The sequence below is a fragment of the Gambusia affinis genome, linkage group LG18 (assembly GCF_019740435.1).
Source record: "Gambusia affinis linkage group LG18, SWU_Gaff_1.0, whole genome shotgun sequence".
Lineage (NCBI taxonomy): Eukaryota > Metazoa > Chordata > Actinopteri > Cyprinodontiformes > Poeciliidae > Gambusia > Gambusia affinis.
Genome location: NC_057885.1, coordinates 10610019 through 10625890, shown reverse-complemented (window position 1 = coordinate 10625890; position 15872 = coordinate 10610019). Strand labels below are relative to the sequence as shown.

The following is a 15872-nucleotide window of genomic DNA, read 5'->3' as shown; positions in this document are numbered from 1 at the left end:
TTTGTCTGTTTTTGTTGTTTTTGTTTTGTTTTTGTTTTTTGATAGATAATAATAAACAACTTTTTATAGCACAAAACTGATAAAAAAAAACAAAAAACTTTGGAGAACGACATCATCCCTGGTTCGTCTGGGGTTTTTTTTTGTTAGATAAAAATAAGCTGCTTTCTAATAGCACAAAATAAATAAGCAAACTTTGGGGAATGACATCATCCTCCTCAGTGTGAGATCAACATCTGCTGTTTTTCTGAGCTGCATGCTTTCCCAGCTGGGGGACGTTTCACGCTCCGCCCGGATCATTTAACTGCTTCAGATTCCCGCGGTCAAAGAAATAATGAACAGATTAAAGAAAGGGAAAAGGTCAATTTTATTTTTATTCGGCTTCCTCTTTTTTTAATTCCAAGGAAATGAAGCTAATGAAAGGACTGAGAAATAAAAGAGCAGATTTCCAGAAAACCAGCAGATTTCACTTTCAATGTGAATGGGTCCACTTAAAAAAATGAAGAGCCCACTGCACTGAACCCCAATGAAACCTTGTTTCCTTCCCAACATTGATCTCTGAATTCTTCCTGAGTTAAAACATCAGTATTGTTGTTTATAAATGAACATTACCTTCTTTTCTTTGCATTATTTGAGGTCTGAAAGCGCTGCATCTTTTTCGATATTTCGACCATTTCTCATTTTCTGCTAATAAAGACTAAATCGTTGGTTGGAATTTCAGAGACATGTTGTCAGTAGTTCATAGAATAAAAGAACAATGTTCGTTTTACTCAAACATAAACCTATGAAGAGTAAAATCAGAGAAACTGAAAATCTTCCAGCGCTGTAAATACCCTAGAAAAACTTCCCAGATTGTTTATCATTTAATCCTATATGGTTTAAAAGAACAATCATGGTACATGTTTATTTTGTTTAAATAGAAATATGTTTATAGAAAATAAACAGAGAGACATTGGATCCAATCGCTTAAATCATCTTGACTGTTTTGAATCTGTCCCTTAACTTTTCCATTAGTTAAATAATTTATTTTAAAAAAATTAAATGTGTCTGCTGATGTAACTATGTTGGCTGGTTGATTCAATTTTAAATGACTTCTGATGCAGTTCTAACATTATTTACAATACTTAAACTTAGAAGTCAAGGAGAGACAAAAGTATTTTACATCCTCCAGGTAGAGATCAACCTGGGGGGAAATTGCAAAGGTCAAAAGGTGAACGGTTCAGTCACATCACATCTAACGTCAGTAAAAACACTGAGCGCATGCATAAAAGTAATTCTTCAGAGCTCCTCTGACAGCCTACGTTGGTGCGTTACATCTCAAAATCAAGATACAGAAAAGAAAAATGTACTTTGTGTTCAGATGCAATGATTAAAAAAAAATCACAGTTTCTTGACCGAGTGGCGTGAATAAACAAGGGGCAGCAGCTTGACTCCAGCTGTTCTTCCTGCGGCGCTCACATGACGCTGACCCACAGCAGAGCGGTCTGGACACGGTCTGGACACGGTCTGGACACGGTCTGGACACGGTCTGGACACGGTCTGGACACGGTCTGGACAAGGTCAACCCCGCAGGCCGCTCCGAGCCAGCAGTCATGTGTCGCAGGAGCCGAGCTGGAAAAAGTGATGGAACGCTAACAGCATCCAGAAAAATGTGCTCCGGCCAAGCATCTGGTATTTCAGAAACATCTTTCCCCCTCAGCTGGGCCTGCTGCAGCTTGTGTCTGTATAGACAGTGTGTGTGTGTGTGTGTGTGTGAGTGTGTGTGTGTGTGTGTGTGTGTGTGTGTGTGTGTGTGTGTGTGTGTGTGTGTGTGTGTGTGTGTGTGTGTGTGTGTGTGTGTGTGTGTGTGCGTGTGTGGTGGCTTAAAATGTATGGTTAAAAAACATCAAGCGAAACTGATTGTGAAAAGATATTGCAGAATCAGAGGATGACAGGCGAAGCTAAGGCTTTTGCGGATCGCTTTCCCTCCCTTCATTATTTCCTCACCCTCTGGGAAACGATTCCCTTTATGAGATTCAGCCTCAAACCACTCCTTCCATCCGCAACTATGTCTTGTCTGGTTTTGCTCTCTGTTTTCTCCATCCCTTCATTCCTTTCCGCTTTAACTCCTGACGTGCCGGCGGCTACGCGGTAAACAACCACAAACTTCAAGTAAAGAGTCACAAACAGAAGAGGAAAGTATGAGCTTGTGGCTCGGCGTCACATTTAATTTCACTGGCACATTGTTTGATGTGTCCAGAAATAAATCTTGGGTGTTTCTTGCTCCCTGATGGCCGTCCTGATCCCACACTTAAAGCCTCATTTGTATTCATTCATTCTGAAGAGATCATGTTTTTCTAACTTTGTTTAATATTTATGTAACTTTTGGAGGCAACTGGTCAACATGGGTTGTCTTTACAGGGTATCAAACACGTCTTTTTTAATTGGAAAGAAGAAATTTAAACCCATTTATTATTTTTGTTTCATTTAACTACTGTGTGTGTGTGTGTGTGTGTGTGTGTGTGTGTGTGTGTGTGCGTGTGTGTGTGTGTGTGTGTGCGTGTGTGCGTGTGTGTGTGTGTGCGTGTGTGTGTGCGTGCGTGTGTGTGTGTGTGGGTAGGTGTGTGTGTGTGTATGTGTAATATAAAATTCATGGGAATTTGTGGTCCAATGAATACAAATACTTTCTCTTTTTTTCTTTTTTTTTTGGTGTTTTCAATGAATCTGGACAACTTTTCATCACTTCTGGTTTATTCCCGAGAATGGCTCAAACGAACTTCACGATGACCGCTTCCTCTTCCAACTATGATGAAGACATAAAAATTCCAGTCAAAGTACTGGTAATAGTTTTTCCTTTTCCCCAAAATGTGTGTGTTTTTTTTTTTTTTTTTCTTTTCTTCACAAAGCTCTTTTTAGCTGAGTCCGTATAACTGAGTCCGTCCTCCCATTGGCTGAGCTCAGGCTGACTCAACTTCCTCCATTTTCCGACGCAGATGCGACAGACACACAGAAGGACGTGTTCCTGTTGACAAACAGACCACCTGAAACTATTTTGTTACTTCCTCAGAAAAGAAGCGGTGGGCTTTGGCGCTGAAACCTACCAAGGTTACGTGTGAAAGCAGCTTAGGATGGATTGCGACAACAATAGATTTACTGTTTCTCGGTCATTTATGCAGCTAAACTCAGTGCATGCCGCTTTCTTCTCATTGAAACCATTAAACAGGCGAGTTGAGCTCCACATGCCGAACCGAACAGATTCAAAACCACCTGAACTGCTTTGCTAGTGCAACACATCTGAGTGAAATTACGATTTTCTTCAATGTCTGTGAAGGTTTATACTTTAAACCACATTTAGTACACTTCCTTTCTCTCTCAGCATCTGGTTTATTTCTTTCCTGCCCTCTTTCCGTCTCTCTGTCACCTGGAGTTTCCATTTGTTTCACCGAATGTCTCTCATGGGACATTTCTGATTAATACTGTATAAAACTCAAAGACACTGCAGGATACTGTAAGAGTATAGTTACAATTGGTAATATAAAAAAAAACACACATCCAACCATCTATCATTGGTTAATACTTAATAAATCTATTCTAAATTAACTGTAACAGTGGTTCTCAAACACAGGAAAGACGCCCAATGGTTCCCAGAATACGATTCAAACAACTCTACATCAAATAGAAATGAACAAATATCGTTCTGTATGGATAATTATATGTCTAGAACTATAAAAGTTTCTGTTCATGTTGCTAATTTCAGTCGTTTGTCAAGTGACAATAAAGCCCTGAAATGTGATGGAAATCAGGAGCCAAACCGATGTAGGTTGGGATAATAAAGGTTAATGAGATCTTAAATGTAAGGTTTGTCGCAGTGGGGTTTTTATGCTCTGGTTTCAGTGAACACATGTGGATAAGAAATGTATAAATGAGAACTGCAGCATGTTATCGGTGTTTGTTTCAGCTGCTGTGAATGTTAGTAGAAGAAATCCACGCAAACCACAAACCTTTGGAGATGGATTCTGCGTCAGTCAGTTTTTACGCTCAGTGGGGAACAAAGTTAAACAATTAGAGAGGAGATGGTTCAGCGTGGCTGTGATCAACAGGCACACCTGTGATGGAGGTGTGTGTAGTCGATTACATTAACGTCCCAGAGCATCTGACAGTCGACCTAAGCAGTGACAGAAAGAGGTCAGACACTGAAGACGTTTCATAGATCTGAAATTTCAGGTCATAAAGCATTATGAGTACTTTATTGACTTTAATGGGGATTAAATTGGAGGTTTGCATGATGCCGAAAGCTCCATGTAATCAGATACTTTCCTTTCTCAAAGCTGATCTCCATGTTTACAAAATTAGCTCCACACAAGCCTGTTACGTCTAAATAGCAGCGCTTGAATACGAGGTGATGTTTTATTATATCACAGCAGTGAAAGATGAGCTACAGACAAACTCCTCTGACGCTGTCCAGCTTTTTCTCTTCACTCCGTCTGTTTTCATCCTCCTGAACTGATCCGCTCTGCTTTTTGTCTCACAAGTCAGACATTTGGTAGCAAACTTGCAATCCAGTTTTTTTTTTTTTTTTTTCCTCATTTCCCCCCACCCCTTACCATCCTCTGCTTTTCTGTCACTGTCGGCCATTTTACCTCTGAGCCCGTCCGGCGTGGCCGGGCGGTGCAGGAAGTGGCCGGGATGGGCTGCTTGCAATTCAACCTGGGTCTCTGACTGGGTGACCTACATTCTGGCACTGCACGCTTTTCCACTGTTGTTTTATTAGCGCCCTTGGCTTCAGTTTGACTCTCATCGTCGTTCAGCTACAGACTGGAAGCGTTGATGATGTCGCTAGACGATTTAGAAGAATCTCTCGTCTCTGTGTGGCTCGAAATGAGGATTTTTGATGCGGCACTTTTGTATAAAAAGCAGCAAACGGGGATAATTACAGGCCGCAGAGCCAGTTCTCAAAAAGTCACGTAGAGTTCAAAGTGTTCCGACTCTGCAGTTCATCAGACGAGCTACAAAGTCTACCTCATGGTTATTCTAGGAACACCCAGGTCAGGAAGAGGCCTTTATGACCGAGCTGCTGAATCAGAGACCCCTGTCTGCCCCCCCATAACGTTTCACCACCGGCACAACCCAGCCTCAGATCTGCCGGGAAAGCCGCCCTGCGCCTGGATCCGCAGATGCAACCACATCTGCACCGTCGTCCTTCAACCCCCCCCCCCACACACACTTCATCCTAGGGAAGAACGGCCTCACCTAACTCCCTCCCCCTGCCCTTACGCCTCCCTTCAGCGCTGACTTCTGCACAATAAGCAACATCTGCTTCTCATTTCCCCAAAAAACCAAAACAACACGAGGAGCGGAGGAAAAAGAAAGAGGGGTGGGGGGAGGTCGCCTCACATAAGAAGATTTTCCTTCTCATGTGAGGAGTTGAGTGGAAAAAAAAAGAGAACGAGGAGTTGCACTTCTGGCTTTGAAGGCGACATATTTTCTCCCCCCACGTTGGATCATTGTCTCCATTTCTGCAACGCGACACTCGAGCTCTTTTAAGTCAACTCTATAAGCAAAAAGAAAGAAAAAAATGAAATTAGGGGGGAGGGGAGGCGGGAAGAACACTCCCGTATCCACAGGAAAGAATCTGCAACTCAGCGGCTGCAGCGGCCCTAATTACAGTGAGGCTTTGCTGAAGTCTGCAACAAAAAGTCAGGGCAAAGAGGAAGAAAACCGCGAGGAACGGAGAAGGAACCTGAAAGCCAGGGTGAGCAGAGTCTGTGGGCAGAGGGGGGGTAGAGGGCTAGTTTAGATTGTAAACAGTCGGTTTATGAGTTAAAATCACACCCATTTAATGCTGACTGCAGGAAAACTTTACTGTGCTGCTCATACCCTGCTGGAGGCAGATAAGATGACGAGGATCTCTCCTCTGAGTTTTACAGGAACCCTGAAAGAGGTTCAAAGGGAACCCTGGGAAATGGATTTCAAATACTCGACTCGGTCATTGATTTATTGAGGAAATCGTCTGATTTGACGTCTCCCCAAGTTCTCTGCTGAACTTCAAAAATTCTGAGCTGTGCAGAGGTTCTACCTCCCACAGATCTCTTCTGTTTCGCAGCTTCATGTTGTAGGTCACATGTGTCAAAACTCAAGGCCCGGGGGCCAAATGTGGCTCCGATGTAGCTTTTTATGTGGTCCCCTACACACCAAATTATAACAATACGTCCCTCCAGTTTTTCAATAAATCTGCAAAACTCACTCAAAATCTACACATTCCCACATTTGTCTGATTTTTACTACACATTTTACACAATATTGGCCAAAAACATTGGACTAAAGTGATTGCTGCCTCAGCCTTACTTGATGTGAAGTTATAGTCCGACAGTAGTCAATACGATGATTAATAAAAAGTCGCGTTTAACATCATACATTAGTGCAAGTATCATAAAAATTCCTTACAAATATTCCTAAATCAGTGCCACAAAATCTGTGATTTTGATTGCAAAACAAACAAAAAAACAACACACAAAAACAAACACAAAATCCTGGATGGACTGATCAGAGTGAGAAGATGTTCAATATTATTTAATTTCAAGAAACACTTACTGAATGCTGAAACAAACATATATTTATTGTTATTTTAACAGTTTAATGGGTCTCATTAATGTATCCTGGCCCTTTTAGAAGATTCAGATTTTTGATTTGGCCCAAAATAAAACAGAGTTTGATTCCCCTGCTTTAGGTCATCTCACTAATTTTAAGATCAGGTATTATTACAAATGATACAAAAAAGCAGGTTTTAAAGGAAAAAGAGAAAAGAGCTGGTTCAATGTGGAAAACTAACCAACCCTTAAAGAACTTTGATCCATTCTTCTTTGCAGAATTATTTTCTTATTCACAATAATAAAAACTTAGTCAGGTTAGTTTTGCCAAACACTAAAACTGCTTTATCATCTGAAGCAATTGAGAGAAACCAAAAAAAGGAGAAAACAACTCACAGAATATATTTTCCATGTATTAATTGGCTTACAAATATTAAATCCCAATTCCTGATCAGAAACGCAGCAAATGTGGGAGGGTTTGTTTTGTTTACGTTTGGCTTGTGGGTCGTTGATGGTGGAGTCTCGAACTGTTCTTTGAGAAACAAGAGACGTTGTCGGAAACCAGCACCAAACAAATCAAACGATAGATAAAAGAAAGGAACAGCTAATCGTCTCAGCCACTTGTTTCCTGCGCTGTCAGGAATCAGAAGGTGGAAAATGTTGGGAACCACAACTTCAGGGAATTTCCATCAGACTGAACCCAGATTTCGATATTGCAGCAGAGACATTATTCTGAAACTACTCACTGATTGGAGCAAAAACATGCCAAGATGACGCGTAACGTTTGTGCGACAAATGAACTCAGAAAGGTCTGGCTCTGCTGAGATTCAGTCCATGTCATAATACAGCCACCACCGTGTTTTCAAAGCTGGAAAAGGGTCGGCATTCTCAAACCAGAACACTAATAGTTGGTCAAACTGTAGACTGCAGTTCTGCAACATATTTCCGGTTGCTAATAGTTGATAATAATAATAATATTTGGTGTGAGAGACGGCTTTATTTAGATGTTTACCAGGGTTCCTCTCTGACCTCAAGCAGTTACACAACATGCTCCTGGATTGAAGCTTTTTTGATTTAGTCCCAGGAAAAACGCGAGTCAACCGAACTTTGCTCCACTTGTGCTCCATCGGTCTGACTGCACATTAGTGGAGGAAAAACTTTGAACCAATTACCTCCAACAGTTCTTGGGACTCTTCCACGACTCTTAGAAATTCATTTTGCTCGAGGGAACGATAGAAACACGCTGCAAAGATCACACTCGCTTTAGCGCAACACGGCTGGATCTGGTCTGCTTTTAAAAGCCCCCAACCCAAAATCCCCGACTCATTAAGTTTGTTTCATCTTCTCGGGACTTACGTGAAACACAGACTTTTAGGCGTTATGCAGAAATACAGAACATTTTACGATTAGAGAAATCTCTTAAAGGGCACAAACCCGATCCCGTTATACACCACCTTTATACGGTTGGTTTCTTTGAATGCATTTTACCAGCTTCGCTCAGGGTTTATTCACGGAAAGAGTCGCATTGACGCCAGAAAATGTCAGATTGAACGTCCTGCCAGCAGCAGTTAAGCGTCTTTGCAGACATCAGTCAGAGGAAATGCTCCATTCTGCTGCTTTGGTTTTGTGAGCTGAATCCTCAATAAAGACAACACACATTTAAACAAATAGGAATTTCTAAGTCACAATCTCGTCCAGAAGATATCTTGTGACGCACTGAGCTGCAAAGTGAATCAGATTCTTTATGTCCATCAGTTCGTTTCCCAGCACAACAGAAACTCCTCTGGAGCCAAATAGTTTTAATCTGGTTTAGGAAGGAGGAATGCTGCCATCTAGTGGATACGGAGTATATTTCAAATATTTAATAAATGTTGCATCATTTCAGTTTTTCGCCAGGAACAACAAAAACAAAAAAATGTACACGGCCACTTGTAACAAAACAGAAAACATTTATTTAAAGAATATTGAATAATTGGCTTCTAACTCTTGGATTTCTTCATTAACAGCTTTCCTTTGGGTTTGAGTAAAAGAGACTTCCTGTGCTCCTCCGTTCGTCTGGCCTCCTCCTGCTTTTTGTTCCAGGCTTCTACTCCATGATCCACCTCCGAGTTCAGCATCACGATGCGCCTCTGAGGAGAGACGGCGCAGAACCGATGAGTGCGAAGGTCAAATTGAAAACAGCAGCAAACAAGAGAAACTTCAATAGAGACGCTCACAGCTAATGTTTCTTTCTCTTGTCTTCTCCTGATCTGGCCTTTCAGAGGAGGTGCTGGACGACCGTCTGTCAGCAGAATGAACAAGTTGAGCACAAATGGGAAACAGAGCAAAGTGAGTCAAGAAGGAGATACAAGAAGAACATATTGGAAAAAGGGCAGAAACTAGCACTGCTCGTCATCCATTCATGGTGGAGCATCGGATGCTTTTCTTCAGGAGGGAAAGTGAAGCTGATCAGAGTTAATTAGAAGTTGAATAGAACTAAATCAGGGCAAAACCTTAAGGAGATTGGGGGAAAAAAATTACTTTAGAGAAATAGGCTCATCTCACAATGTCCTGATACAGTCAGCACTACAATCCAATGGTTTGTCAAAAACTCTTTATGTGTTTAAATGGAATGGAGAATATGTGGAAATATCTGAGCTGAGAAATTGATGTTTACCGATGCTCTCAGTCTGCTCTGACTGAGGCAAAGCTTCTCTTTTTTTTTTTTTGAGTGGAGAAATTGAAATGATCAGTTTCTCTTAATATGGAAATGTTTGAGTAAAATGAATTTTGTTCTTTTATTCTATGAACTACTGACCACATGTCTCTGAAATTACAAGCAAAAATGTATTATTTATGTGCAGAAAATGAGAAACGGTCAAAATAACAAAAACATGCAGTGCTTTCAGACCTCAAATAATGCAAAGAAAACAAGTCGATATTCATTTAGCAACAACAGAACTAATGTTTTAACTCAGGAAGAGTTCAGAGATCAATATTAGGAGGAATAATCAGGAGGTTTTCAATGGTGTTCAGTGCAGTTGGCTCTTCATTTTTTCCAGAGCTGTATATTGAAGTTTGCAGTTGTAACAGGACAAAATCTGAAAATGTCCATAAAGCATGAACACTTTTCCAAGGCTTTGGACATCCAACAATTCCCTTTACTTGCATAGTTGTGGCTGAGTGACTGCTACTTGAGATGTTCAATAACAACATTAGCTTACAGGAAAATTAATATTAATTCATTTTAAAATACTAAACAATAATTTACGTATATTGAAATTGCTGACTTCCAATATACATAAATAATCTTGTTCCTTGTTCCAGTTCTTTTCCGATCCCAAAAAAAGTATAATTTTGGTTCAGAGCCCAAAATTGCAGATGTGCACAGTAGCAAAGGAAGCAGCTTCCATTTGACGGACAGTGCTGTCCTCAGCTCCGTTCAGCACAACAAAACAGTGATAATAAAGTACCTTCAAAAGACCAGTCAGGCAGATCTGTCATTGGTCCGTATTCTGTCCCACTTCTGGCCAGTCCATGTCTGCAACAAGCACAAGCATACACAAATAACTAAACACAACTAATTATAGGTACAGAAAATGTCTTAAATACTATTGCAAAGAAACTAAATTTGTGATGACACTGAATCCACAGATGTCAACAGACAAACATTAGGTTTTCAGACAAAGCCAGCACAGAAAAACTCGTACCTAATTCTAGATATTTTGTGTACCTACTAAGTGGTGTTTTCAACGAGTTTCAAAACAAGATTACAAAGCAATTACTTGGCCGAATTTTGTTAAACTTGTCGGTAAATGTAGTGCACTGGGTAAAGAAGGGCATTGTTAAATGTTGGTGAAGATCTGAACATCTTGTCTTTAAAAATGAGGGAAATTACAATGGAGTTTGGCAGAGGTTGCACAACTTACTCTAGCCTCCATTTTTGTCCAGCTTGTACTCCGCATGTGGAGCTGAAGTGTCTTCCTGAAAGTTTCAGGGCTTCGAAAAGAACAAGAAGAAACCAGAATCACCAAATTAAAACTATTTACAAGCTGAGTTGTTGTTTTTTTAATACAGATCAGTAGAAGCTTGCTGTCAAACGGTTAGCATCGGCGTTAGCATTTGCAATTAACCAGCACTGTTGGTAGATAATAGTAGAAAAAGCAACGACCGATAAGCAAAACTGTTTACGGTTACAAAACTCTTCTTTCAGTATTGGGCTGAGAGTGGATAGGAGAGATTTAAAGTTTAACCTCTGCCTCACCTGAGCAACATAAAGTCCTGATGGGCGCCGCCATGTTGTCTGTACTACTCACTACCATCCAGCAGAGGGTGCTAAAGACTCGCTCAGGTCCTATTTGTCAATTTCACGTCATCAAAACGGAGAAAATGTCTTTTTGTTACTGTTTACATAATTTGTCTTCGGTTCTTACCTAACTTATTTTCTTAGTTTGAGCAAATTTTCAGTCAAATCAAATAATTTCATGACACATTTTTTTTACTCTTTGCATTCTTTGAGTATCTAGAGTACTTTATCTCATTCCAAAATCATGCCCTGTAAATATAATTACATCTTTCATATACCTATGTTGAGACCCAGAGGTTCACATACACTCATTGTGGACATGGATTTCTTTAATAATTTTTGGCCCACAATTTAGCATTTGAACTGTTTTTTGTTTTTTTTGTTTTTTTACACAACAAGGAACTTCAAAGATTGTTTTTAAAAAACTAGAATTGTGTGCAAAAGTTTGCATTTGCACACAAAATCAAACTGTGTATTGAGAATATTCCAGAAGAATAATAGTAGTTTGTTTTATCTGTTTCAAACCCAATTCTGCGTGGTTTCACTGCTTCTCACTAAGGGAAATTTACATAAAAATAATAAATGAAATTCAAACATACTCAAATACAAATTAATTGAAGCTGTAGGTTGTATATTCACCCCAGAGGAAATGTCGTTATTCTGATGCCTAAAAATGTGTGGTGACAATCTGACGATCACAATTAAACCAGATCTGGCATCTGCTCTACTCAAATATGTCAGTTTTCTCATTAATATAATGAAGCAGCATTAACTCTGAACATGGTGTGTGCCACATCTGTGGTTATTTTCTTATCAGTAAATCAGCTTTGAATGTACCTGCATTTAACAAGCAAATCCACCTATTTTACTACAGCCGTCAACGTTACACTCACGTTGCATTTTCTTAGACAAACGTTGAAGAAATTACTGGGAAAAAACTGATATCTGTTCCTTGCATGTTATTGCAGTATGTTTGCTGACCTTATAGCTGTCATTGACAGTTATACTTGTAAACATATTGAAAAATCAGCCGAGAAGTGAAAGCTGAGTCCGGAATGTAAAAATGGACAATAACTCCAAATATGCTACAAAATTAACTCCAATTTGGCTTGAGAGTGTAAGCCTAATACTTTGGAGTGGCGTCAGAAACTATGTAGTATAGAAAGGTCAAAGAGAAATAGATAATTTAGGCAGTCCTGACTGAGCTAAAACATTACAAGTTTAGTCTGGTTTAAATAGGGTATGGTTCTTTTTAAACTGTACTTTACTTAGAGTTTAAATGCATTTGGAAGTTATTAAAATGGAAAGTTTGATTTTTGATTGACAATCTGGAATATGAATGCCTAGTTCAAAACACCCAGCATTCCTATTGGTAACTTTAATTATGAAAGGTTGTGTGGTTAAATTGTGCGTGCATAACTACCCTTTGAAGATAATTAGAGAACTACTGGCAGGTGGAAGAAGCTGTACTTCATCTGCAAATATTACGTCCTTGAGTGAATTGTACTGGAACAATAACTGACAGAAGTCTGTCGCTCTCGAAGCTCTTCAAAGTGCTGTTTTTGAATGAGCAGCTCCGGGACTAAGCCCTGAAGAATTTCTCTGTTAGCTTTTCAGACAAGTTCCCACTCGCAGCCCGGGGAGGAACGCCTAAGCCGGCAGAGGCTGCCGCTGCCTCCCCGGTGAACCGCAGGCCCGTTCTGGAGGGGGGCTCCGGGGACACAGAGCCAACAAGTCTATTCAAACACGCCAGGCCGGACACAGTTTTACTTTATCAGCGCTTGTTGAGTTATGGTGTGTCCGTTAACTGCCACCAAACGGCCGGAATCAGGCCTGACTAATGCCGGGTGGCCCTCACACAGTGGCGGGATGTTTACTCTGAATCGTCCTTGGAGAACTCAGACACGCCGCAAAAATCCACCAGCCCCATCACACCCCGCTGTGTCCCTGCGCGCATTCCACAGCCTGGTCTTATAAAGTAGTTCCGTTGCCTAAACAACGCCATGTCTCTGGGGAATCACATTCAAATCTTCTGTTTTTTTATATATTTTTTTTAATTAATAAACTAAACAGAAAAAACGTTACAGTTTGAACCTGTGTTTTTTTATTTATTTATTTAATGCTTCTTTTTTTTTTTTACATTTGTAACAGGTTTAAGACTATTTCAATTGAAATGTCTACCATGGTTGCTCTAAATTTTAAGTAAAGCCCACATGACTTGTATAATAAACAACTTAGAATTAATATATTGTGTATTTTGTTCAATAGATGAAGAATTGGAACTACTCACAAAACTGTAGTGTAAAATGACAGTGTGCCATGTTTAACAACAACTTAAGAAATTAAGTGAAATGTAAATAAGTAACTTCTCAGCAAGAAACTTTACAGGAACATTCAGGGAACATCCAGAAACAGTTCAATCCACCAGCCCCAATCTTTATAAGAAAAAAGACCTACAAAGATTGCAAAGTGTATAACTCTCAGGGAACTTTCAATGAGGGGTTAACAATTAGAGGACATTTCCTGTATAATATCTAAATCATGGAACTTTTTCTAACTTTTAGAAAACCTTCACAGGATATTCCCTTGGAGTTCTCCAAAGCTTATTTTCAATACTGACAGAAAATCAAAGAATGTTTTCCAAAGATCCCTTCAATGTTTACTACAACTCTAATATTGCAACCTTAGAGGAACATGTCGGGAATATATTTTGTAAAAGTTCTTTGGACGTTAGCTTAGTACAAAGACGATTGAATATCTTTAAAAGGTTTTTTGTAACTTTCAAAATGTAACCCTGGACAAACCTTCAATTAACTTTTTCTCAAAATTACCTTGAAATTTAGGTTGAGCTTTGACAAGGCAACCATCTCATAGTTTTGCAACTTTCCAAAAGAAACTTTTAGATAACCTTGAGGAAAAACTTCCTAGATGTTCCCTAAAAAAAAACATAGTTTGTACATTTCCTCCTAATTTGACCTTTTGGGAACCATAACTGTTTAGAGGTTCCCAGAAGACTATATGTGACCTTCATTCTGTTTGGAGACCTTTTTCAAAAAGTGCCTTAAGGTTCCTTTTAACGTTAATAATCATCCATCCATTTTCTGTTCACCCTTGTCCCTAGTGGGGTCAGGAGGTGCCGGTTCCTATCTCCAGCTAACGTTCCGGGCAAGAGGCGGGGGTCACCCTGGATGTCGCAGGGCAACACAGAGACATACAGGACACACAACCATTCACACACACTAACACCTAAAGAGAATTTAGAGAAACCAATTAACCTCACAGTCATGTTTTTGGACTGTGGGAGGAAGCCGGAGAACCTGGAGAGAACCCACCATGCACAGGGAGAACATGCAAACTCCATGCAGAAAGACCCCGGGCTGGGAATCGAACCCAGGACCTTCTTGCTGCAAGGCAACAGCGCTGCCATTAATAATCAATAAATGTTAAAAATTTAAGAAAATGTCTGTGTCAATGGTTGACATGGACGGAAAAGCTTTTTCCTTCCAGTAGAGATGTTTAGAGAAAACCAACGAATGTCAAAGCAAAGGATCTATTTGTTTAAAACATAAGTTTCTTATATTACAGTTAATTGCTGAACCCATAACCAAGACAGCAGAAAATAGGTCCATGAGGTAAAGAAAGCCCAAATGTTTTCTGTGGTGGTCTGACTTGGTAGTTATTTTGTACTTTGAAATGAGTCAATAGGCCACATATCCTGAGATGAATCACAATCATAGCATTAACCGTGAAGCAATGAGCTCTGGAATGGCTGCTTGTTTTCCAAATGCAAAGCCAAGATAAACAAAGATGAACGTGCAACTAGTAAATCTATTCTGAAGTTATTTACAAAGATGAATCAGTTCGAAAAAAGAGAATTTTCTATCAAATCAAAGGCTGATAGATTGTTTTTTTCCTTCCAAACCAAGATTAGTTTGGAAGTAATGAGAGATTTAAAATGGCACAGACTAGAGGAAGTACTTTATTTTATATGCTAAACAATTAATAACTCAATCAGCTTTTCTTATTCACATTCTCTAGAACAGTGTTTCCCAACCCTGGTCCTCAAGGCACACTGTCCTACATGTTTTAGAGGTTTCCCTGCTTTAATGTGCCTGATTCAACCTGTTAATCAGTCATCAATTGAAATCAGCTGCACTGAAGCAAGGAAATACCTAAAACATGCTGGGCAGTGTGCCTTGAGGACCAGGGTTGGGAAACACTGTTCTAGAAGGTTTTGGGAATGATTGATCAAGCACAAATTTAAAATTGTGAGAATGTGGAGCCTAATAAGTGCCACTGTGCAAAAAAAAAAAGAAAAAAAAAGAAAAAAAGAAAAGAGAAACAAATTATCTTGGGGCGGCCCATTACTTCTGTAAACTCAACACAATAAATGTGTAATAGCTATGGTGGTATAGCAATGATAAAATAGAAGATATCACAGCACCATGTGTAAAAACCAAAATCATTTATAACACTTAAATGGCCTGCTTTAAAATTGAAAACAAATCTCAGCTAATGATTGTGGTAAAACACTTAAATATTTACTGACATGGAGAGTATTATTAAAACAATGAGAGCCATTGGAGAAAGTTTTTTACTTCCTGTTCACAATTCGAAGTGACTTGCCATTTTTTTTTTCTTCTCTGTGTTTTTACTTCATCCTGGCACTTGTTGGGCTCCGTAAAAAGGTGTTCCGGCGTGCTGGAGGAGGGGTGTGGGGGGGAACAAGCCGCCGCTGATAAAAGAACAATGCGCGTCAATCGGCACCAACAACATAACGGCATTTTGGAATCAGTACTTCACAATAAAATCAATCATGTTGGGGTAAAGTAGAAAAAAAAACTTAGGACCTGAGATATTGTCTGTAATTTTGGTGTAATAATGATTTGACACTATTTTACATGCAAAATTAAATCGAGTTTAAATCGTTTTCCCGCGCTTTTAAGTGTTTCAAGCTAAATGCTGTTCAAAGGGTGTTTACTTTGAAAAGCTATAACCGGAAACACCTCTCTGTGTTACGGCTA

At 39.6% G+C, this 15872-nt stretch overlaps 1 protein-coding gene across 1 annotated transcript; it reads right to left on the bottom strand.

The window, feature by feature from the left end:
- Positions 1–8492: 8492 nt before the first annotated feature.
- On the bottom strand, positions 8493–10884 carry mrpl52 (mitochondrial ribosomal protein L52). Its single transcript, XM_044097234.1, has 5 exons — positions 10807–10884; positions 10472–10541; positions 10016–10083; positions 8780–8844; positions 8493–8692 (listed from the first exon to the last, which is right to left on the bottom strand). Exons 1-5 carry the CDS (start codon positions 10862–10864, stop codon positions 8543–8545), a joined length of 411 nt encoding a protein of 136 aa, XP_043953169.1. The 5' UTR covers positions 10865–10884; the 3' UTR covers positions 8493–8542.
- Positions 10885–15872: the final 4988 nt, after the last annotated feature.